At 42.7% G+C, this 24,603-nt stretch overlaps 1 protein-coding gene across 10 annotated transcripts in view; it reads left to right on the plus strand.

Annotated features, from left to right (window-relative positions):
• The window catches only part of UNC13B (unc-13 homolog B), a 231,910-nt gene that overhangs the window by 199,518 nt on the left and 7,789 nt on the right, over positions 1–24,603 (plus strand). For 9 of the 10 annotated variants that reach the window (XM_038552721.1, XM_038552722.1, XM_038552723.1 and 6 more), the window contains 17 exons: positions 353–427; positions 926–1,145; positions 2,081–2,308; positions 2,897–3,038; positions 4,909–5,078; positions 5,544–5,659; positions 5,983–6,146; positions 8,478–8,628; positions 9,905–9,973; positions 11,393–11,482; positions 11,824–11,952; positions 17,027–17,154; positions 17,792–17,877; positions 23,319–23,445; positions 23,705–23,801; positions 24,020–24,163; positions 24,488–24,565. In XM_038552721.1, the coding sequence (XP_038408649.1) occupies positions 353–427; positions 926–1,145; positions 2,081–2,308; positions 2,897–3,038; positions 4,909–5,078; positions 5,544–5,659; positions 5,983–6,146; positions 8,478–8,628; positions 9,905–9,973; positions 11,393–11,482; positions 11,824–11,952; positions 17,027–17,154; positions 17,792–17,877; positions 23,319–23,445; positions 23,705–23,801; positions 24,020–24,163; positions 24,488–24,565 (2,214 nt within the window). The remainder of the gene's footprint in view (positions 1–352; positions 428–925; positions 1,146–2,080; positions 2,309–2,896; positions 3,039–4,908; positions 5,079–5,543; positions 5,660–5,982; positions 6,147–8,477; positions 8,629–9,904; positions 9,974–11,392; positions 11,483–11,823; positions 11,953–17,026; positions 17,155–17,791; positions 17,878–23,318; positions 23,446–23,704; positions 23,802–24,019; positions 24,164–24,487; positions 24,566–24,603) is intronic. The other variant, XM_038552718.1, reaches the window with a different exon arrangement.

Raw genomic sequence — 24,603 nt, forward strand, 5'->3', positions numbered from 1 at the left:
TTAGTCTGTTCTTAATGACCTATTTTCTGCTCTAATTCTAAACTTGTCATTTTCCGTTGCCTTCCTATAAATGAGGGGTAGGAAACCAACCAATAGGGAAGGAAAGGGAAACTCTTTGGATAATAAATACCCTACGAGAAGTGCCATTCTAACATTGTTAGAACAGTCCCCAAGGGTCTTGTGTTTTGGATCTTAACTTGAGACTTGTTGCTTATAACCCATGGGCAGTCCCTGTGAACAGTAAAATTAGAAGGTAGTAAGTCAAGTAGTCATTTGGTCACTGAAACTCGCTTCCTAGGACTTTGTCAGATCTTGGCAGTAGCCGAGGCTGACAACAGGTCTTCTCTCACAGTCATTGGTCCAGTCCCGGAAAGCAGGAATTACTTCTGCAATGGCTACACGTACCTCTCTGAAGGATGAAGAGCTGGTAAGTGACCCATGGGTTTTCATGAATCCACTGGCCTAAAAACTGGTTATCATCTTTATAACCATATTAACTGAGAATTCTAGAGTGTTAGACACACATCATTAATGAAACAGCTAAATGGCTTTGGGTCTGAGTTTTCCACACTGGAAGAGGCAAGGGGCTGGAACAGAGGTAAGCCCAAGTCTCACATGGGAGTATGTGGCCAGTGAACTGAAGGTTTTATGGTGGGACTAGTACCCTATTTCCCTAGGAAGTTTGAATGCTGAAAAAAGGTTCAGACATAGCATTCAAGTCAGATCACTCTTGGATGACAAGGAGCACATGACATTGAAGGGGTTTTTTTCTTCCAGTCTTGGCTATGGGCTGGGCCAAGGTAGAGTATCTCCTTTATTGCCAGAGGAGAAACCAGGGTCTTGATTGCCCTGCAAGGATCTCAGTTCTGGTATCTCTCAGAGAGACCTAAAGTTGTTGGTTGGTGATGGGGTCTGTGTCTTTCAGAAATCCCATGTGTATAAGAAAACCCTGCAGGCCTTAATCTACCCAATCTCGTGCACCACACCCCACAACTTTGAAGTCTGGACAGCCACTACCCCAACCTACTGCTATGAGTGTGAAGGTCTGCTCTGGGGCATTGCCCGGCAGGGCATGCGCTGCAGCGAGTGTGGAGTCAAGTGCCATGAGAAGTGCCAAGACCTGCTCAACGCCGACTGCCTGCAGCGTGAGTGTCCCTGTGGTGAGAGGTGTAGAGCAGGGGGCAGCAGGGCCTCTCTGAAATAGTCTTGCAACAAAGAGCTAGGATGGCTAAACTGTCATGACTCTGGTCTACCTGATTATGAAGCTCTTTTTTTTTCAAAGAAACTAGGGTCCTGAGTCAAAGGGCATTTCCTTTCCAAATAACAGGTCTTACTGCACTCTTGACTCCTTTAGAAAAATATATTTTGTGGTTTCTGTAACCATTGGCAGAACTAGATCTCTTCTAGGATTCAGATGAATGAGAATCTGCTTGAGTACTATACACACTGCAGTGGCCATATTGCCCACTTACTAGAGCATCAATTGGGAACCAAAACTAATGAGAAGAGAGAGTTCTGTGAGGTTCCAGGCTTCACAGAAGAACTTCTTGAAGTACAGACTCTAGGACCTGGAGAAGGCAGCATTTTTTCCTTGCTTATAGAGGCAGCTTTTAGACAACAGTGTCAGGAACAGAAGCATCAAATGGATCAGGCAGAGAGGTCCCAGAGGAGAATGTGCCAGACTCCCAAGGCTCTGATTAAATAATTAAATAATTAAACAATTAAACAATTTGTGCTGCTATCATGGAATTGGGAGAATAGGCACTCAGTGCCTGGGTGGCTCAGCAGTTGAGCGTTTGCCTTCGGCTCAGGGCGTGATCCCGGGATCCAGGATCGAGTCCCACATCGGGCTCCCTGCTAGGAGCCTGCTTCTCCCTCTGCCTGTGTCTCTGCCTCTCTCTGTGTGTCTCTCATGAATAAATAAATAAATCTTTAAAAAAAACTTTTCCCAGAGCTATCCCAGTCTTCTTAAGCTTTTTCCATTTTTCAGTGACCTCTCCCAGGCCTCATTCCTCAGCTTGACCCTTGGTCTGATCGGTGGCCTGTTGTTACTTACTTTCCATCTCTGGCCATCCTTCAGGGGCTGCAGAAAAGAGTTCTAAACATGGAGCTGAGGACCGGACCCAGAACATAATCATGGCGATGAAGGACCGCATGAAGATCCGAGAGCGGAATAAGCCAGAGATCTTTGAGGTTATCCGAGATGTCTTTACCGTGAGCAAAGTTGCCCATGTGCAACAGATGAAAACAGTGAAGCAGAGTGTACTGGATGGCACCTCCAAATGGTCAGCCAAAATTACCATCACTGGTGAGTAGACCACAGTTTGAGGGGACAGGAAGAGCCAGGTTATGGGGAGGGACCTGGGGAAGAAGCATCCTGAGTTTGAGGGAGCAAGGAGCTAGAGAGAAAGAAGATAGAACTGAGGGAAGAGGGAGGGCCTCCCTCCTCTCTGAGACCCTGGAGCCATTAGATATTGGGAGAACAAGAGTAGCATCTACAAATAATATGAATGACAATGAAGGATTTGGTAACAATCTGATGTTATATACTGATATTACAAGAGCTGAAGGTGGAGGAAAGAAGTTAGGTAGGAGATCAGGAAATAGTTAAACTAGTGCTTACTAGTTGAGTGGGTGTGGCTGAAGCATGTATGTATCAAGACAGGGATAAGTGGTCAGTTAGGGCTCTGATGAGGAGGTGGGATTCTGGGCCTACCTTTGAGAGAAAGACTGGTGGCCCAGGACTAAGCGTAGCTGTGGAAGAATGAGATTGGCATTCGTTTGAAGGAGCAGATAGAGACTGCTCTAAGATGGAGAACATATGAGTGGTGCTATGGAGGACTTCTGACTTCTAGAGCATACTGTAAAGCCTCCTCCTCTGTTATTTGGGTTGCAGTGGTGTGTGCCCAGGGCCTACAAGCCAAGGACAAGACAGGATCCAGTGACCCTTATGTGACTGTGCAAGTGGGCAAAACCAAGAAGCGTACCAAGACTATTTTTGGGAACCTGAATCCTGTTTGGGAAGAGAAGTTCCATTTGTAAGTCACAGAGAGCTTTGTCTTACCTGGGACTGTATGTATTTTAGAAGCAGCATTAAATCCTATTTTTCTTGGCTTGGATTCTAAGAGAGATGGGGCAGAGGCACTGAAGAAAACCCATTTCTTGCAGGCTTCAATTGACAGCAACCATTTATTTCCTGGGTTTCTTTGAATGGACTATTGTATCAGGGTTAGTTTATCCAGGCCTTGTCTTAACTAGGGCTATTAAAGGGGCCTATGGGTACTCCATACTGCTTTTTCTAGTATTAGAAAGATTTTCCTTCTGCTCAATGACAAAACCAAGGGCTAACCTATTGTGTATCTCTCAGCCTTGCCATCCTGCCTAGGAAGGATTAGACTCTTCTGGGGAGTTGGGAAGGAATGTCTGTGTCCTACAACTGGGTAATTCTGTCTTAAAGATAGAAATCTGGGATCTGGAGAAGTTTCCATTTCCTTTAAGAGGCTCTGCTTTTTTTCATGCCTCAGCTCTTACTCCTGCTCCTTTTCCATTGTTTCACTTTATTACAGACTAGTTCATAAGACATTAAGGGATGGTTGTTGAAAAATGGCATGCTCTAGTCTACGACATGGACTAATGTTTGGAGAATCCAGATGCTTTGTTACACCAAGGCCTAGGACCAGGACTTAGAGTCTGAATGAGTCTAAGCAGGCTGGTTATGTAGAGACCTTCTTCTGTTGGCTTCTTGGAGAACTCATGTGGAAAGAGATTGGGGCCTAGTACAATGGGCCTCCACTCCAGAGGCAGCAGTTTGGGGGTGGGGGCAAACACAGTTTCTTTGAGAATCTGAGTGGTTTCTGCTTGAATTATTTTTATGATTAAATGAATTGACTCTGTAGTCACTTTTGCCTGCTTTTATCCAGTTAGCAAACACCGTATTAAACCTCTATTCCATATAAGACACTAGATGATATTGTGTATCTAAAATATATAAGATGTGGAGCGCCTGAGTGACTCAGTTAGTTAAGCATCTGCCTTCAGCTCAGGTCATGATCCCGGGGTCCTAGGATTGAGCCCTGTGTCTGCCTTCCTACTCAGTGAGGAATCTGCTGCTCTCTCTCCTCCTACCCCTCCATCTGCTTGTGCTTGCTTACATGCACTCTCTCAAATAAATTAAATCTTAAAAAAAAAATGTGTAAGATAGTTCCTGCCTTCAAGAAGCTCCTTGTTGATTTGCCCATTTTTCAGTAGACCATTAGTTATATTATTTTAATGGAATGTGCAAAGATATGAGAACACAGAGAAAGAGGCAGCAAATTCTATCCAGTATAACTCTTGAATGAGGCAATAAGACCCAGTAAGCACCTGAGAGGGAAGGAGAGCATGGGGGTGTACCTGGCCAAACTCCTTTTCCATAGCAAACATAATAGAGAAAAATGACAGTTCAACTGGGTTTTAAAGAATGATTGAAGTTCACAAGCACTTACTTAGATAGATGGGAGGAGCTACATGGAATCCTAAGCAGATATGACCAGGTCAACATATCATGACCAGTAACACCTTGACTGGGAAGGGAACTAGCAATTGCTTCCTAGGGCTGTATAGCATTTGTCCACCTGTTGTTTGTATTAATACAGCTAGCTGTGGAGGTAATCAGAATTGATCCTAATTACTCACCCCCCCCCCCCCCACTCTTCTTGTGTCAAGGAAATAAGGACTGGATAATGGTATGTAGAGCCACCCAGGCTGACTAGGATAGTTTGACTCACTTGCGACTTTAGTACCACTATTCCCTGACTCCTCTCTTCCTCTGCAGACGGACCAATCAAGCAGCACCCATTCCTAGTACTTCCATTTCCCTCCCAAAACTCCATCAAGGTCCCTAACAGAGCTGGCCTGTTTCTTTCACAGTGAGTGCCACAACTCTTCTGACCGCATTAAGGTACGTGTATGGGATGAGGATGATGACATCAAGTCAAGAGTAAAGCAACGGCTAAAGCGAGAGTCCGATGATTTCCTTGGCCAAACCATTATTGAGGTTCGGACACTGAGTGGCGAGATGGACGTCTGGTACAACTTGGGTAAGAAAAGAGGACCAGAGAAAGTTGCTGAGAAGGGACAGCATGAATGGAAAATCTAGGGAAAATCCTATCTACTAAAACCATGATGATTTTAGTCCCTACAGCATTCCTCTATACAGAGTCTGCCTTACCAACAGAGAACTGATCATGAGTAGAGATGGAGGACAGAAGAGTGGAAATGGCTGGAACTTACTCTGGCTGAACATTCTTCAGATTTCAGAAGCCCTTTTAATTTTCATGCTCACCTCTAATGTCTTTAGGTCCTTATTCTCTTATTGGCATAAGAGAATTTCTATGGGGAATATTTGGGGTATTTGTGGACGATGTGGTTGCTGAAGTAAGTTCACCCTACTAGGTGAACCCTTAGATCAGTGCCTCTTTTTGTTTGGGTTAAGCCAGGATGGGGGCTGTCTGTGCTATCTGTAGTTGCATTGGCGTCAATCTCGGGTCTTCTTTTCTTCCTAGAGAAGAGGACAGATAAATCAGCTGTCTCAGGGGCTATCCGACTGCAAATCAGTGTGGAGATCAAGGGAGAGGAGAAAGTAGCGCCATATCATGTGCAGTATACGTGTCTCCATGAGGTGAGCCAGCTGTTGGTAGATGGGGTTTCAGAAAACTGTGCTGGGAAGGGCCCTTGACAGTATATGAGATTGCTGGATGGTTGAAGATCTGAGTCCTGTTTTTTATTCACTGTGTTACCCTGGACAGCCCAAGTAATAGTCCTAGCCTTAGTTTTCTTTCACTAATATAAAAACAGCCTATTGGGTCCACAGGAGGAACTATCAATGACTTGAAAGACAGAATTTCTTTGGAACTCTATTCACATTCTCCTGGACTTTACCACCAGATTTTGGTTTTGTTTTTGATATGTATTTAACTCTTCCCTTTGCTTTGTCTCCTGCAGAACCTTTTCCATTACCTCACAGACATTCAGGGTAGTGGAGGAGTCCTGATCCCTGAGGCTCGCGGAGACGATGCATGGAAGGTGTACTTTGATGAGACTGCCCAAGAAATTGTGGATGAATTTGCCATGCGCTATGGCATCGAGTCCATATATCAGGCCATGACGTGAGACTCTCCTGGGGCTTTGGGAAGTGGTGGCTAACTTTTGGGGAGGCTAATGAAGGCACACCGAGAGAGTAAACAAGTCCTTAGTGGGATAGAATGCAGTGACTTGCTGCTTTCCTCCCTGAGAAGAGGTGAGACAAATCTATACCCCAAGGCAAAGAAAACATATGTATAAAGGGAGTATGTTTATCATTAATTCAAGTAGAAGGTATTTATCTGTCTCCCCCACAGGTCAGAGATAAGAGGGGCAGAGGGCATAAGAGAGTATGCCAGGACAAACTTGCCCAAACATCACATGCCTGAGGAAGTACCACATGTGTGCTTATGTATATGTATGTGATAGACAAGCTTTCATAGGTTGGCCTAGATGTCACAGAGGTCACTAAACTATAGGGAAAGCAGCTGTATCTGGAGTTGACCAAGACTCCTATGCCAGAAATTTTTGCCTACTATGAGAAGAGGTATTGTTTGTGTATTGCTGAGGCTGCCACTAGAGCTGTGCTCAAGAAGCAGCCCCAGGTAAGCAGAGGATAACTATTGCCTTGGATGTGCTTCATTTATTCTATAGACTTTTATCAAGTTCCTTCTATGTGTCATACATTGTGCTAGGTGCTGAGAACACAAAGATGAATAAGATAGGGCCTCTGTGCTTGGGGAACTCAGTCTAGTAGGAAAGAGAGACTAGTAAACAAACAATTACAATATAATTTGATAAGTACTATGATAGAAGTAATAACAGGATATTATGAAAGCATCAAAATTTTTAGGGGAGGCATGTAAGAGAAGCCATTAAAGAGTTGATATTTGAGCTGAGACTTGAAGAATAAGAAAGGTAGAAAAGCATTTCTGGTAGTGCATGTGCTAGAGTACTTAGATACAGCCAACCATAGCATATTCAAGGAATTACAAGTTCATTATAGATGGAGAGAAGAAATATGGTGAGGGTTGAGGTTTGAGAATGGCTTCACTACCATTCTTACTATTTATTCTCCCTGTATGATCTCCTCCAAACCTATGACCTTAACCACTACTTCTGGGCTTGGGACTCCCAATTTCTTTTTCCAAATCACACCCTTTCCTGAATTTCAGATCATTGTCAGCTGCTTCCTCAGTATGGCTAAATTTCAAATCAACATCATTTCCACCAAATACTTGATATCTTCCTTTATTTCCTATTTTAGTAAATGGAACAATTTTCTGTGCAGGTGTCCAAACAAATTTAGGAATCAGCCTAAACTTTTCAATATTAATTACTACTTCTTTAACTCTTAACATCCAAACTCTAAAACCTGGATTCTATTTCCTAAAAATGTTTTTAATCTATCACTGTTGCTATAGCACAATAATAATGGTAATAATAACAGGCTCCCTTGTGCATTTACTTATGTCCCAGGCACTGGTTTAAGCACTTTATGAATTTTAACTCATTTAATTCTCATATTAACCCTATGAGGGGGTATCATTATCTTTCCCATTTTATATGTAGGAAAACAGGCATAGAGAAGCTTAAGTAATTTATCCAAAGTCACCGAGTAAATGGTAGAGCTGAGATTCAAACCCACTCTTGCTCTAGAGTCTGTATTTTTAACCATTTCTCTGTTCCATTTAGTGCCTCATTGCTTCTTTTCTGAATGATTGCAGTAACTCTTCAACTGCTCTTTCTTTCCTAGTCTTATCTCTTTCCAAGCCGCCTTTTCCAATTTATCATCAAAGGGACCTTTCTGAAAGACTAATCTGATCACACTGTGCCTCATATTAAAATTTACCATGGTATTGAGGATAAACTCTTCTATTAACTATTCTGTGCCTCACTTCTCTCATTTATTGGTCTTTCTCTATCAAACACCTGAACAGTAGCCATAACTAAGGTTTCCCAAATGAATCCACCTCATGAATATATTTGTCTTTGCAATTCAGTTTGCCTTTGCCTGTACATTCTCCATTTGATTATTTACTACTAATCCTTTAAGACTTGGTTCAACCCTCTCTTCTTTGAGAAGCCTTATTCTAATCCCTTTCAGCCCCCAGCCATTCTGATTGAGGTGATCATCTTGTATGTTTTTACAGTGGTTTTGTATAGCATGCCTTGGCTTATTGACTTTCTGAAACTTGCTTTTTCTGCCAGGCTATCACATATTTGGATTCTAGCACCTAGCACAGGGCCTGGCACGTAGTAGGCATTCATTGATTGTATATTTGAATGAATAAATTATGAAGATCCATGTATGCCAAGGTGATTAGAAGCTTATACATACCAGTGAGCTCTTTTAATTACTTGTTTTTTGCTGCAAGTCCTGAAGAGTCTTTGAGGCTGATGATGCTATTTTTCAGGCACTTTGCATGTTTGTCATCCAAGTACATGTGTCCTGGTGTGCCTGCGGTGATGAGCACCTTATTGGCCAACATCAATGCCTACTATGCCCATACAACTGCCTCTACCAACGTCTCTGCATCTGATCGCTTTGCAGCCTCCAACTTTGGGGTGAGTGTGATGTAAAAATTTACTTACTCATTTGTTATCAGTTAATAAAATTTGATTTTTCCCAGTGGGTATTATAGAGTTGTTTGATTTGCCTAAAATTCAGAGAGCTGCCACTTAGATTAACTTGTTTCCTTATGGGTATGTAGACTATGCTGATAGACTATCCTTATTTCATTATAGATAGGTAGACCTAATGGATTCTCCTCAGATATGGATAAATGAGAGAAAGTGGAATAGCATCACTGTGGTTATGGGAGCGCCACCTGGGCTCAAGCAGAACCTCTCTAGGCCAAGAATTTGGTTGAGTCACCAAAGTGCTTAGTCCTGCAAGTCCACAAATGGACCTTTCTTAACATTATTTTGTTTCACTCTGACTCATACCACTCAAAACTGATGTCTAAGTGAAGATACCAGTATATTCCTGAGCCTGTCCCATCTCCTAGTGTTTGGACTATTTACCCTATCTAGGATATGTCCTTTCCTTGTTTTAAGTCACTTGAGAAGTTGAATCTTTATTTGGAATGTCACCTGACATAAGTTCAGTATAAACTGAATGAAATATCTTTGACCCACCACAAAGATTACCTCTTTAGGAATAATATTACTGATACTCCCAAGTCTACTGGGTCTCTGAGCCCTGTTTTTTGTTAGTAACCACCTTCTCTTATTTTGATAGAGTCTATGGATAATTAACATCATTGATTAACCTACTCAAATATGTATTCCATTATCTTATCCCATTATATATATTTACTTAAGACCTAATGATCTATAATATAATCAACATATGAATTCTAGGAGTGCTATACCAACAGCCTATATAACATGTGATTCCACATTTAATTAGACCTTTTCTATAAAAATCAACTATTAAAAGTGTGTATTACTTGTTTTAACATTAAAAAAGTATAAACTAGGGAAAATGATGTGGAACATGGTTTAGAGAGATACTCTCTGGTCTGCTTGATCACCTTCCAAATGAATCACTATTCCTCCTCTTACCATTACTGGTAGGCTGTGGCTATTTAACTGGTAAGAGCTACCTCAAGGTAAGTCACGAGAGCACAGACTCAGGAACAAGTTGGAGAATGTGTTTTGAATTTCCTTTTATTTGACTCAGAGAAGTTAGAGTCCCAAAAGGATGAAGGTACATGGGTCATCTCCTGTTGACTCTTATATAGAAAGAGTTGTTTCCTCATCCAGAGATGGTTTTGTTTCTGCTACAGTCTAGGGAACTCAGATTATTTCTCTCTTCCCTATTATTTCCTACCCTCAGAAAGAGAGATTTGTAAAACTACTGGACCAGCTGCACAACTCACTGAGGATTGACCTCTCTACCTACAGGGTGAGTGAAGACATGACTGTGAGTTGGAAAAACAGATAATATCAAGCTCTGTCTAGGGAGACTAGTCCAATCTTGGCTATAAAGATTGAAGGCAAGAAAAATTGGTCCCTGTCATCACACCTACATAAATGGCCAGTGCCACTGATGTCTGTGGTTCTTCAAACTCCAAGGACCGTGCATTCAGTGTGTAAATAGTAGCAGGTGTGGCTGATTTTTTTTTTTTTTTTAATGGGTAGTTGGCTTTCCAACCACACTAATGTCCCTCTATCAAACTTTCTGATGACATTCTCATTAGGGAGTCTCCTGAGGATAATCTCTTCCAGAAATGCCCCTTTAAAAATTAGATACATATATTTCTTTTTTGTATTTTTCCATATTCTCCTTAGTTTTCAAGGGAGGTATGAGAATTTGACTAAGGGGAAAGAAAGAGTAGCTTGGCTTGGGCAAGCAGAGGTCATGTCCATTCCTAGAATGGAGAGAGGAAATAGATTTACTAGGAGGGTGGGTACCTGGGACGGGGCAGGACAGGAAAATAGGCAGTTTCCCTTTCCCAATTCTTCCTAAGTTAGATCTTCTTAGAATGGCTTTGTTACTTGCCTTAAAGTGAATTTCCGGAACAGGCAATATATCCACATTAAAAAGTAAGTATAAAAATAACCTCAAAGTCAAAAAGAAGTGGAGTTTTAATTATCTGCAATTTCAGTGTCCTCCATTTGCATGAATAATGGAGAGTTGACTGTGTATCTTATATTTGGCATATAAGTAGCCATTTGAAGGTTTAAAAAAGCAACCCTTAAAATGGAGAGTGGCTCAATATCTCCCTTCAGCTCTCCTTGGCAGCTTCCTCCTAAAACTCATGCCAAGGGGAATGAAGTGAGGCATGGTGGGAAGGTCCTAAGGAACTCAATCCAAAGCAGATCTGCTCAGAGCTCTGCCATTTTCATTTTCTGGCTCTGGAATGTGGAATAGATAGGGTCTCTTGCATAGAAAGTATATATCCTTGATCTCAGTCTGGTCTATAGTGTGGCTCCACTTATATTGTGGAATATACAGTTACATTGTAACTTTAGAAGAACTTTTGAGTATAAGAATCTTCACCCAAGAAAAGTGTGTGTATATAAGTGTATATGTGTCTCTGTGTTGATTTGTGCAAATGCTCACACATTGCAGGGGAAGTAGGGCTGGTGTAGTAAATGTTGTTTTCGGGGCTGGGGATTATTAACCCCTTGTTTTGGCAAGAGCCTCTCTGTGTCAGTAGAAAATAGAGAAAGACCTGTAATTTTACAGTTTTTTTGTTCAGCTTAACTGGGGAAAATCCCAGTGGGTAGCAGTTAAGGAAGCTTTTTATGTCATTGCTTTTGGCAAGGAAGGCTGTCATATTTCTCTGTTCCTTTCTTAAATGTGCTTGATTTGCAACAGAATAATTTCCCTGCTGGAAGCCCTGAGCGGCTTCAGGACTTAAAGTCAACAGTGGATTTGCTGACCAGCATTACTTTCTTCAGAATGAAGGTAAGAGATAAACTGGGCTAGATGATGGTGGACTGGGCACCTGGGCATGGGAACATGGAGAATAAGAATCATTGGGCACAATCTGAGGCTATGGTATTCATCACCTCTAAGTCCACATTTCCATACACTTGTCCCCTGGGTTACATCTGAGAAGACCATGGATCAACAGGGATGGACTGGGTGTTTCTGTCAATCAGATATCCTAGCAATTCATCCTAGGGCAAGGTCCAGGGACCCATCGAGAGATGATGGGATCTGGAGTAGTTTGAGGGGAATTCTAGGAGGAGATCCCACTCAGATGAGGAGGACCATGGGCCCATATTTCTTTTATTAATTGGCAGGTACAAGAACTGCAGAGCCCTCCAAGAGCCAGCCAAGTGGTAAAGGATTGTGTGAAGGCCTGTTTGAACTCCACATATGAGTATATCTTCAACAACTGCCATGACTTGTATAGTCGCCAGTACCAGCTGGTAAGAGGTTCAAGATCAGGAGGGACTGTCAGTGGCTCTTGGATCCTCAGTTTTTCTTTACTGTGGTTATGGTGGAAGGGAGCTCAAGACAAAGTCCTTGATGTTCTTGAGGGTGAATAAAGTGTAGAGTGAGGACCTTCAAGACCATGTGAGGCATTTGTGGATTGATAAAGCACCATTGGACAAGATGTGACATAACTGAGTTGAACAGAAGTGGCAACAGTAAGTTTTAGTTTGGTGCTAATGTAAGTGACCAAAATTTCAGCAGTTTTAGGGGGTGAGTAGGTGAATTCTCAGTCCATCTCAAAATCTGTTTTCTCCCCCAAGCTTAATTTGTTCCAGGCTGCCTTCCTCTGAGATCCATAGCTGTCTCTCTACTTGCTTGTGGAAGTTTTATTTTCCCTCTGACCACTTCTCTCTGCACTGCATAGTCTTCTGAGATATATTCATCAGCTGACTATCAAGGCTGACTCTATCCTTCTGTGAGGCTGAGCTGCTTCACCTGTTTTACGCTGACATCCTAACCTAGTACCTGGTGACTGTGTCTATTTCTCTAGATCCTTCCAAATAGTATCTTTTATTTTCTCATTTCAAAGCCAGGACTTCTTTTTGGGTCTAGGACTAGATTAGAGTTTCTGTGTTAATAATTCTTGCAGACCATACATTTGCAAAACAGATTTCCTTTAGTCCAATAAATATGTATTGCATTGAATCAGGTCTGAGGAAAGCATAGTGCTCCTTCAATAAGTCCATAAGCATATATATCACTCTAATGAAAGCAGTCTGTTTGAAGTGCCTTGAAAGGAGAATAAAATTAAAGGAATTCCAAGAAGAAAGAAGTCACTTTTGATCAGGTATTGGGAAAAGCTACATAAAACACAGACATTTGACATATACCTTAAAAGGCAGTAGGATTTGGACAGCAAATGATGGGAGGACAACTTAAATCTCTTGGACATTTATTTACCCTTTGGTGAATATATCCAGTTTGTAATGCTTCCTTGGAACACCTCAGTAAAGACTAAAATCTGATTCACACTGCCTTCTCCTGTTCCCAAGTGTATTTTTTGTGTCAGCCCTATCTTTAAGGCTTCCTCCTTTTACGTTTTGTAAAACATCCCATTTATTCTGAAATTCATGGGAGATTTTCCGGGGCCTTTGTTTAGCTTGCCACACTCTGGACTCCTGTCACTCATCTATGGTTGGGGAAGACACTGTTCTCAGCTTTGAAGACACTGTTGTCAGCTTTGATTTTTCAACTATGCAGGGATCTATCTGAATAGTCTCTATTCCCTAAATGAGATGAACCTAGACTTTGAAAGAGAGCTTATAAACCATTCAGGCACTTTATTTAGCCTTTGAATCTTACCAACTTTTTTACTAATTTTTCTCAGTATATTTACACTGAAGTTAACCATTGGTGTCTTTTTTTCCCTTCTACTCACCTTCAGTCATTGGTTCATTCATCCATCTCTTCCCTTAACAAATTGAACGTGTAGGGATATAAAGTTGGTTAAGACACATCTCTTTTTTGGCAAGCTCATTGTTTGTTGGGGGGTAGGGACACAAATTACTAGATTTATTGTTTTTTATTTATTATTACTGCATTTCACTGTAGTTGCCAAAGGTTCATGGAGGGTGTTCTGGGAACCCAGAAGAGAGGCATCTTACCAGACCAGGGGTATCAGGAAAAACTTTTCAGAAAAGGTAAAGCTCAACCTGAATTTTGAGGAATGAGTAGGAGTTGGCTAATGAAAGGGGTTGGGGAAGAGAGGGATACCAGATAGAGGTAGTGGAACATTTGGAGGGACAGAATTGTGAATGAGTATGTTACTTTGAAGAAATATAAGCAATTTAATTAGAGTAGTTACAGTGTCAGGCTTTAGAGTTCAGCTATCTGGGATCAGATCTTGGTACTACTACTTATAGCTACACAACCTTGGGCAAGTCATATAACCTCACTGCCTTCAGTCTCCTTTTCAGTCAAATGAAGATGATAATTTCTACCCAATGGAGTTGTTGGGAGGATTAAATGAAATAATGCATGTAAAGTTCTTAGGGTGCCTGGCACCTAATAAGCACTAAGTGGTGGGGGGTGGTGGTGGTAATGGCTATAAGGAAAGAGAATTGGTAAGGTGTGGGGTTGTGAGAGAGGTCATATCCTGAAGGCCTTTTGTGTCAAGGAGTGGAGTTTAAACTTATTAAAGGCCTTGACTGAAGGGCATTGAAGGCAGAGGAGTCACACTGTGAGATTCTTCTTGCAGAAAGATTACTAACTGTGGAAGAGGACAGGAATGCAGATTAAAGACCAATTAGGAGACCATCGAATAATAAGGATAGATAGTGGCAGAAAAAGTTGAAGAGATGTATTTAAGTTATATTAAGCAGGCAGAATCCACATTCTGTGGGTGCTGTCCTGGTTTCTAGTAACTTCCTTGTAATACAGGCTTATTAAGGACTGTGGAAACTGTGATGACATCCCACGTAAAAGTCCTATTCCTCTTCTTCTGGATGGTTCCAACTTTGCTTCTGTCCTGGTGAGAGATAAATGTCCATTCCAGTGTCTGTGCAGTGTCCCCTACTTGTCCTGTCTAGGATCTGAATGTAGAGTTTTCCTGAGATTCACCACTGTATTCCTTTACCTCTACCCAACCAAGTCTTTTTTCTTCCCCCATCTTTACTGGGATATAATTGACACATAACATTGTGTAAGTTTAAGGTGTACAATGTAATGATTTGATACAAGTATATATTGTGAGAGGTTTACCACTGTAGGGTCTGCACCTCACATAATTATCATAATTGGTTGTTACAGTGAGAACATTAAAGCTCTACCCTCACAGCATTTTTCCAGTATATAGTACAGTACTGTTAGCTGTAGTCAACCATGCTGTACTGTAGATCCCCAGAACTTACTCATCTGAACTGACCAGCATCATCATCATTTCCCCTACCCCTCATCTTCTGCCAAATACCATTCCACTCTTTCTATGGGTTTGATGTTTTTAGATTTTTTCATAGAAATGAGATCACACAGTATTTATCTCTCTTTCTGACTTATTTAATTTAGCATAATGCCTTCAAGGTCCATCATGTTATTACACATGACAGGTTTTCCGTCTTTTTATGGCTGAGCAATAATCTGCTATATTTATATACCACATTTTTTTAATCCATTCATCTACTGGTGAACAATTAGGTTGTTTCCATGTCTTGGCTCTTGTGAATAATGCTACAATAAACATGGAGGTTCTAATATCTCTTTAAGATAGTTATTTCAGGGATCCCTGGGTGGCGCAGCGGTTTAGCACCTGCCTTTGGCCCAGGGCGCGATCCTGGAGACCCGGGATCGAATCCCACATTGGGCTCCCTGCATGGAGCCTGCTTCTCCCTCTGCCTGTGTCTCTGCCTCTTTCTCTCTCTCTCTCTCTCTCTCTCTCTCTCTCTCTCTCTATCATAAATTAAAAAAAAAAAAAAGATAGTTATTTCATTTCCTTTAAATATATACCTAGAAGTAGGATTGCTGAATCATAGGGTAGTTTTCTTTTTAATTTTTTGAGGAACTTCCAGTACTGTTTTCCATAGTGGCTCTACCAATTTACATTTCCTGCCAGCAGTGCACCAGGATTCCCTTTTCTCCATATCCTGGCCAGCATTTGTTATCTCCTACCTTTTTGAAAATATTTGTTCTAACAGTTGTGAGGTGACCTCTCTTTGTGGTTTTATTTGCATTTTCCTGACGTTTAGTGATACTAAGTACTTCTTTATGTATTTGCTGGGCATTTGTTGTTGTTTGTTTGTTGGTTTATTTGAGGGGGTTGGGGTTGGACAAAGAAGGGAGGGGCAGAGGGATAAGGACAACAGACTACCTGCTGAGTGGGAAGCCCAATGCAGGGTTCCCTCCCAGAACCCTGAGATCATGACCTGAGCCAAAGTCAGGTCTTTAACTGACTGAGCCATCCAGGTACCCCTTGCTGGGCATTTGTATGTCTTCTTTGGAGAAATGTCTATTCAAGTTTTCTACCTATTTTTAAATCAGAGTCTTTTTTTTTTTTGCTGCTAATATTTTGGATATTATATTTTGGATATTCATCCCTTACCAGATATGGTTGGCAAATGTTTTCTCCCATTCTGTAGGTTGCCTTTTCATTTTGTTGATTGTTTCTTTTTGCTCTACAGAAACTTTTTAGTGATGTAGTTTCAAATGTTGATTTTTGCTTTTGATTGTACTTTTGGTGTCATATCCAAAAAATCATTGCCAAGACCATTGTCAAGGAGCTTTTTCCCCAATGTTTTCTTCTGGGAGGTTTATGATTTCAAGTCTTGTATTTAAGTCCCTAATCCATTTGGTGTTAATTTTTGTGAGTGATATAAGATAGGGGTCCAGGTTCATTCTTTTGCATGTGAATATCTGGTTATCCCAGCACCATTTATTGAAGAAACTATCCTGTCCCATTGAATATTCTTGGCTCCTCAAGACCTTTTCTTATCCAGCTAGGCAAATACCTTCCTAGATATAGTTCTTCCTCTTAATAGCATTCATGAGGTTAAGGGAAGTTCTAAACCCACTGAAGGTTGAACCAGTTGCATGCTAGGTCTGTGCAGTAGTTCCTGTAGAACTTGAAGATGAGATGTATATATATATACATGTGTGTATATGATGATGTAGGGGAGGTGTCACAGGAGACTGCCAGTAGGGGTCACCCAGAACTAGACCTATTTAGTGAGGTTGGAGGGGCAACTTACTTTGGCTGAGGAGTCACTATACTCACAGCTACTGAGAGAATGAGGAAGGGGGACAGGCATTCTTATGTCTCCTAGACTGATAAAGTTTATCATATCATGTCTCCCCTTGAGCTGGGGAGAGAAGTTCTCTCGGATGGACTCTCTGTGTATGAGGACCTCCCAACAGTCACCCCTCTGACAGACATAGGCAGTTTTGAGGAAGATGGGCCCTAGGAGAAGAATGGTACCTGATTCTAGAGGAAGGGGTATGGGTAAGGGATGAGAAAGAGGAAGATTGGAGGCATTCTCCGCATTCTACTCTGACTCTCACTATCTCCTTTGGAACAAGAAACAGGAGCTACCTCCAGAGGAACAAGGACCCAGCATTCGGAACCTGGATTTTTGGCCCAAACTCATCACGCTCATTGTGTCAATCATAGAGGAAGATAAGAATTCCTACACACTCGTTCTGAACCAGTGCGTATCAACCCACTTGGCCCTATGTGGTTGGTGGTTGGCTTGTTGATCTGTCTAACAGCCTCTTTCTTTCCTATCTCTGTGTGTTTGCAGTGCCACCTCTTCCTCCTGTACGTCCATCTGTCCCTCTGTCCTTGTATCTGTTTGAGTAACTGTTTCTGGAGACAGGTGTGGAAATGTAATGGGGGGCCCTGCCCAGACTGAGCCAGCCTCCCTGGAGTGAGAGGCCCCTGGGAATGGCTACCATAGGAGTCCCAGGGGATCCAGAGACCATGTGTGTATGTGTCTGTCCACTGTGAATAAAGTGGGCTTTCTGATGCCCACCTCCTTGCACTTTCTCGTCCATCTTCTTTACACTGGGCCTGCCTTCTAGCCTCAACTCCTCCTCTGGGCCTCAAATCCCTGCTTCCTGGGCATCCTCTTCCCTGGGCCCAACTTGCCTGAGGAAATCCTTTGCCCCCACTTGTCCTTCCACTGGCTCCTAGGTCCCTTTTCTCCAGATTGAGCCTAGTCCTGTTTCCCAGGCTTCTCCTCTCTTCAACTTGACCTCTATGAGATTAGGCACATTAGCTTTGGAATCAGCCAAATCAAATAGTTCTTGCTTTTTTCTCTGACTGTGGCTTCTTCCATCATCCAGGTTTCCTCAGGAATTGAATGTGGGAAAAGTCAGCGCAGAAGTGATGTGGCAGCTCTTTGCCCAAGACATGAAATATGCACTGGAGGGTAAGGGTGTGCCCAAGGCAATGGGCTGTAGGCCTCCAGCCCAAGCACCTTGTTTTCTATCCCTTTACTCTCCCAGACAATTACAAATTCTGGGTGCATGGTATGGTGAGAAAAGAGAAATTTCAGGCCTACCCCTTAGGAGTCCTTAGGTAGGCAGAGGTTCAGCTAAATTAATAATAGAAATGGCTGTGTAGATATGGATTTTCCCTTCCAGCTTTAGAGCAAGTGCCTGTTTAAGACTTTCGCCAGCCCAAAGATCAACTCTTCCTATGCTGGGTATTCTCAAGTGGCCCCCTCCCTGGAGTATGAAACATCTTATGAGGTTTATCCTTATAGTCTTAAAGAATCATAGAACCTAAAATACACAGATAAGATTATTTTCTCTTATTAGAGACTGCCTGGCCTGGCTTTCCTTAAAAGCTGTTCTAGATTGGTATGATGGAGCCAGAAAGATACTCCTTCCCTCTCTTCTCATATAAAGCAGAATCATGGAAAAATTATTATTCATCTTGTTCATTCAGCTTATTCTTTTATTCATTTCCCACTTTGGTTCACAAAGATACCACGGTCTGCTTGTATCCGGTCTTCCCATTTGTACCCTTCTGTGTTCACTTATTTATTGCCATTCTCGTTGTCTTTATATGTTAGTCTGTCTCCTCTCAATCTGTGCAAGTGGACCTAAAAGGAAGGGGAGCAGTCTGAGGCAAGGACAAAGCAGAGTTAGGATTTTTTATGTTGGTGGAGTGGCAGGGAAAATGGGTAACCCTCAGACTTAAACTTCTGAGGTTTAGGAGCAGTAAGTTTTGAGGTCAAAAGAAACCGTGAAGATCTGTGTTAAGTTTGAGACAGCCAGAGACTGAACATGCATCTTCTGTAACTCTGCCCCAGAGCAGTGGCTCCCTCTTGCCCACACCGGTTCAAGCTTGTGGCTGTAGCCCAGGCCTTAGCCTTTCAGGTCAGTGAAGAAGTCACTTGTCCCCTCTGCAAGTAGCACTCAGTAAGCCTAAAATGGGGGGCGGGGGTATAGTGGTAGCATGGTCCCAGTTCTTAAAGAAGCTCAGCTCTGGTGGGGTTTTTCTTTTTGGGGGGTGGGGGGAGATAAATACCCCTGAAAAGTGAATCAATTTCACAAGACAGATAGTATGAGGTAGGGCAGGGGTTTTCAAACAGGTATCTTAGGAGCTAAGTGAAAAGGGAATACCTGGGTGAGAGAAGAGAGGGCTACTAGGCTTCAGGCCTTTTACCTGGTGCTAGTTAAGTCAGTTCTGCTTTTATCAATCTTACATGGAGTTCTAGGTGAGATTTCTTTTGAAGGGGGAGTTCTGCTAATGTTTACAACAAACACAAAAGGATTGAAAGCTGCTTTAAAAGAAATAATGTTGACCTGGTTTCAAATCTCACTTTCACCACCTAATCAGCAATATGTTCTTAGACCAATTTTTGTGAACTTGCATTTTTTATCCATAAAATCTGTTTCATTGAGCTGACGAAGTAACATGTAACATGCTTAGCATATTGCTTGGCATTTACTTGGCACTGAATACATCTTACTAAAGACAGTAAGAAACCCCATAGGCTCATGAGCAAAGATGCAGTGTGAGCCAAATAGCATTTTTTTGTTTTTGAGAGAGAGTGTGTGTGAGTGGGGAGGAGCAGAGGGAGAGGGATGCCTGGGTGGCTCAGTGGTTGAGCATCTGCCTTTGGCTCAAGGCATGATCCCGATCCGGAGATCAAGTTCCACATTGGGCTCCCTGCGAGGAGCCTGCTTCTCCCTCTGCCTATGTCTTTGCCTCTCTCTCTCTCTCTCTCTCTCTTTCTCTCTCTTTCTCTCTCTGTCTCTCATGAATAAATAAGTAAAATCTTTAAAAAAAAATTCTTTCTCCCCCTCTTTTTAAGATTTTATTTATTTATTCATGAGAGGCAGAAAGAGAATTTTAAGCAGTTTCTATACCCAGTGCAGAGCCCCATACAGGGCTCAATCTCATGACCCTGAGATTATGACCTGAGCTAAAACCAAGAGGCAGACACTTAACTGACTGAGCCACCCAAGCATCCTACACAGTAGCATTTTTATAAGATTTCACCTCAGTGGAAAATGGGGCACCTGGAACAAGGAGAGATTAGAAACAGCGACTGCAAATGATACTGTAGTAATTTAGGGCTGAGGGGATGGGGTTGGGGTTAGAGCAGAGAATTGGAAAGGGAAGAATGGGTTTTGATAGCCACTGGAAGTTGTAACAAGACTTCATGATTGTCAGAAAGTGGAGAGCAAGAGAATGGGAAGAGTTTGGAGACCGGGATGATAAAAGGATAGTGTTGACTCCAACTGTGAAAATGCTATCATTCGCCCAATTTTTTTAAGTCCGTTTTATTGAGGTATAATATACATACATAAAATGAAAATACCCTGAGTATAATTTGATGAGTTTGACAAATATACACCCTTGTATAACCACTATCCTAATTAAAATATAGAACAAAGTTTCTTCATGCCCTTTGGCAGCAGATCCTCAGACCATTCACTTAAGGGCTTATTGAATATTTTGCTTTATGTCAGGTACTGTGCTAATTGCTGGAACCCCATTGAGATGAATGAGGCATAGACCCAGCCCTTTGAGAAGCTCACACACCAGTCTAGACAACAGACATATAAATTGGCAGTTCTAGTTCAAAATTATAAATGTCACAAAAGGAATAAGGGTAAGGTGCTGAGAGAACAGTGTAATCCACACCTGGGAAGGCTTCTAGGAGGACCTGGGAAGGCTTCCTGGAGGAGTGATATACAAACTGAAACCTGAAGGATGGTAGGACTTGGCCAGTAGGGAAGGGAGGTTGTAGGCTATGGGAAGGAGAGACGCAGAACATTTTAAGCAGAGGATACAGTATGTTCAGAGATGTGAGGTCTAGAAAGACCTGTCATGCTTGAGGAACTGGAAGCAGTAGTTTAGTATGACTGGCACATTACAGTGTAGGGGGAAGAGATAAATAGGAGATGAAGATAGAAAAGTAGGACATCCAGATCATAAAGAAGGTGGTAAGCCATGTTTAAGCTTTTAGACTCCATCCTAAGGCAGTTTGGAGTCACTGAACAGCAATCCCATGTGTATCAAGTGTATAACGTAGAAAGGCCACTCATTGTGGCTATGGTATGGAAAATGGTTTGGAGGAGGAAATCCAGATTGGTGACTATTGTAGTAATACAGATTAAAGATGGTGGGAACAAGACCTAAGCAGGTGACTGTGTAAAAAAATGGATAGATTCTAGAGTTTTGGAGGTGAAATCAATAGGGATTGGTGATTTAATTGGATGGGAATAAAGAGCAAAACAGAAGACTTGAGGATGCTGCTCAGCATTGAACAAGAGGCTATAATTAGTGTGTGTATACTCTGTTCAGCTTCAGCTGGAGATGTTAAATGGCGAAAGATGGGGACTAGAGTTAAATTCTGGCAAAGTGAGATGTTCCATCAAAGCCTTAGACAAATAGTACCAGAACCAAAGAGAGATTTGGGGGAGATATCAGGAAGCTGGATAATTGAAATCTTGAGGTTGAAAGAACTCTTCAAAGATCAAAGATGCATAGAAGGAAGAATGTGGAAATCAGGGGCAGGAGAAGGTGGTTGTTGTTTTGTTTTGTTTTGTTTTGTTTTAAGATTTTATTTATTTATTCATGAGAGATACACAGAGAGGCAGACACATAGGCAGAGGGAAAAGCAGGCTCCCTGCAGGGAGCCCGATGCAGAACTCGATCTCAGGGATCAGTTCTCAATTCCAGGACTCAGGGATCACGCCCTGAGCAGAAAGCAGATGCTCTACTGCTGAGCCACCCAGGTGTCCCCAAGAGAAGGTTTAGAGACTTGATTGCCCTTGGCCCTTTTGACAGATTAACCACCCCTGTACTACTACCCCACAACAGCAACCTCAAGCAACTTTACTGGAGCATGACTGTATGGGACTTGTTAGAATAAAGTATGACCAGTGTTTCAGTGGTCTTTCTGTTACTTTCTATACCGCAGAAATTAATAGAGAAATTGGGTTTTGGGACCAGAGTACAGATAAAGGATTGACAGAAAAAGAGAAAATTATATAAATACAGTAACTTGACAGTCCCTAGAAGGAAGCAATTAGAGAGTTTTGGGTTGATAGAGCAATACTGCCTCCATTGCTAGTGGGTTACTGAACTGGAAGGAAGGAGACCCCTCCTCATGGTACCTTTTTATATCTCCAGGTTCATGGACTATGGACTGCTTTAGGGATAGTAGAGTATGGGGTGGAGGAGAAGGGGCAAGCCCTGAGAAGCCTCTCTGATGTCCCCAGAGGTGGTGCTGCCTGCCATGCCAGGAGGTGAAATTTCCTGGGACTGGGAGCCTTTTGAGGAATCCTAGGCTCCCATCTCCTCAAGTGTCTGTTGTACTAATTCACAAGGGCCAACTGCCCCAGATTGGATTTCTGCCTTGATGTGAAGGAGCATCACCCATAGCAACTCACAGTTGAGCAGAGAGTTCACAAGGACCCTGACCATTTCTCTGTTGCTCGGTACTCTTTCCCATTTGTCTACTTTTACCGTTATATGTAAGCACACAGTTGGCTTTTATTATTCAAGTTAAAGTTTTATCTATAAAGGGGGTGGGTACAGAGAACTTGTGGTTGTAGCCAGCGCTCCAGGGATTCTGGGCAGAGGTGATGTTTGCCCTGGATTCTCCAGAAGACTCGAGATCCAACTACATGACCTTAAAAGTCCATAATAAGCATCCCATTCTTTCCAGCATGATAGCCCTTTCATCTGGCTGTGTTTCCATGGTTTCCAAACTGACTATTCTTATTTGCATACCTCTTAGAGAGTTCATTTTCTAAGTGACTCAGCTTTGTTCTGGGGTCTTTCAGTTTACCTCAAGATGCTCTTAAACTCTGGCTGCTTAACTGCTACCAGCTTGGGCCCACTTTGGTTTTTCCTGTCTCTGTGTAGTTGTCACTGACCCATCATGCCATGTATAGCTCCTCATTGATGCATCTAAGCCTATTTGAGGCTACTAGGATTAGAGAAGTCCTAGGAAACCACCATCCCTCTCTAGTCCTGGGCAGTCTCCCCACTAATCAACATTAGCACCCACATCCCTTTCTTTTTTTTTTTTTCCCCCCCCCACATCCCTTTCTCTTCTTCTTCACCAGAGGCCAGTATCTCAGTTGATACTTCCAGAAGCTAGAGCAAGAAAACTACTGACCTTGTCTGGGAGTTTGGCTTAGTTTCTGAAGGAAGATTTGGGCCAGGCTCTTGGAAAGCAGAGTACTGGTAGGGGGAGATGGTTGTGAGGAAGTGGTTGGGAGTCACCCTTGTTCTAAGACATCTGATAGAGCTGCCTGACCAGATCTGCTGCTTTGGGAAAGCTCAGGAACCATGGCCTCTACTGCTGGAACCTGACCCAGCCTCATTCCCCATCACTAGAGCATGAGAAGGACCGGCTGTGTAAGAGTGCTGACTACATGAACCTGCACTTCAAGGTGAAGTGGCTCCACAATGAATACGTGCGAGATCTGCCTGCCCTGCAGGGGCAGGTGCCTGAGTACCCAGTGTGAGTCATCCTTTGGGCCCTACACAGGGAAGGGGGTGGGGGGTCCCTCCATCTTAGAGGGCAAGGTGAGCAGGACTTGTGTCTTCAATTCAGTTTAGCAAGCCAGTGTTGAGACTGCCAGTTCTAGGCTCTGTTGTAGAAAGAGAAAAGCATCAAACCATGCCCTACCTTCCAGAAGACCCTAGTCTGGGGGAGCTATTAGACACATGGCATATGCCAGCCACTGGCTCCTACCCCCATTTCTCCTGTCTGGCTGCAGGTGGTTTGAGCAGTTTGTTCTGCAATGGCTGGATGAAAATGAGGATGTGTCCCTGGAATTCCTGCGTGGGGCTCTGGAACGAGATAAGAAGGATGGGGTAAGTTGGAGGCTTGGACTACACAGAGGTCAGGCCAGGTTTCCCAGCAATTAGCAGCCAGCAGAAGTTCTAGGGCTTTATTTTCTTCCCTTTGAGTTCATAAGGAGGACTTTTGAGGGCCAAAGAGTCATCCCTGCTGGGCAGAGCCCTTTTGTACCTTACACACTTGGGAAAGGGTAGTGGCTGAAGATGATGATCCTGTTGTTGGCCTTCCTTAGTTCCAGCAGACATCAGAGCATGCACTCTTTTCCTGCTCTGTGGTGGATGTCTTCACACAGCTCAACCAGAGCTTTGAGATCATCCGGAAGCTGGAGTGCCCAGACCCCAACATCCTTGCCCACTACATGAGGAGATTTGCTAAGGTGACCATGACCCTCCTTTCTCCCTTTCATTCGCCTTTACCATGTTCACAACCTCATCATAGGCCTGAGCTCAATTCCTCTCCATGGTGGCCTTCAGGTGAAGTCTAGTTTTCAAATGAATGAAGCATTCTCATTTGCTTGTGTCTGGGACAGACTGGTGGGTTTGTCTTGGTGCTGTTCTGGGGTTGAGAGGGGGTTTTGTCCTTTACTGTGAGATTCCCCTCTACTTCCCTATTGTTCTGGGATGAGAGGTATGACCTCAGGCAAGATCCCTGTAGGGAGAGCTAAAGGTTCCCACTCCTTTCCTTTTCTTTTTTCCCCCAGACCATCGGGAAGGTGTTGATGCAGTATGCAAACATCTTATCAAAGAGCTTCCCAGATTATTGCACAAAGGAGAAAATGGTGAGGGTTAGGCCCTGCGGCCTTAAAGATGTTTGGGT

The sequence above is a fragment of the Canis lupus genome, chromosome 11 (genome assembly GCF_011100685.1).
Source record: "Canis lupus familiaris isolate Mischka breed German Shepherd chromosome 11, alternate assembly UU_Cfam_GSD_1.0, whole genome shotgun sequence".
Taxonomy (NCBI): Eukaryota; Metazoa; Chordata; class Mammalia; order Carnivora; family Canidae; genus Canis; species Canis lupus.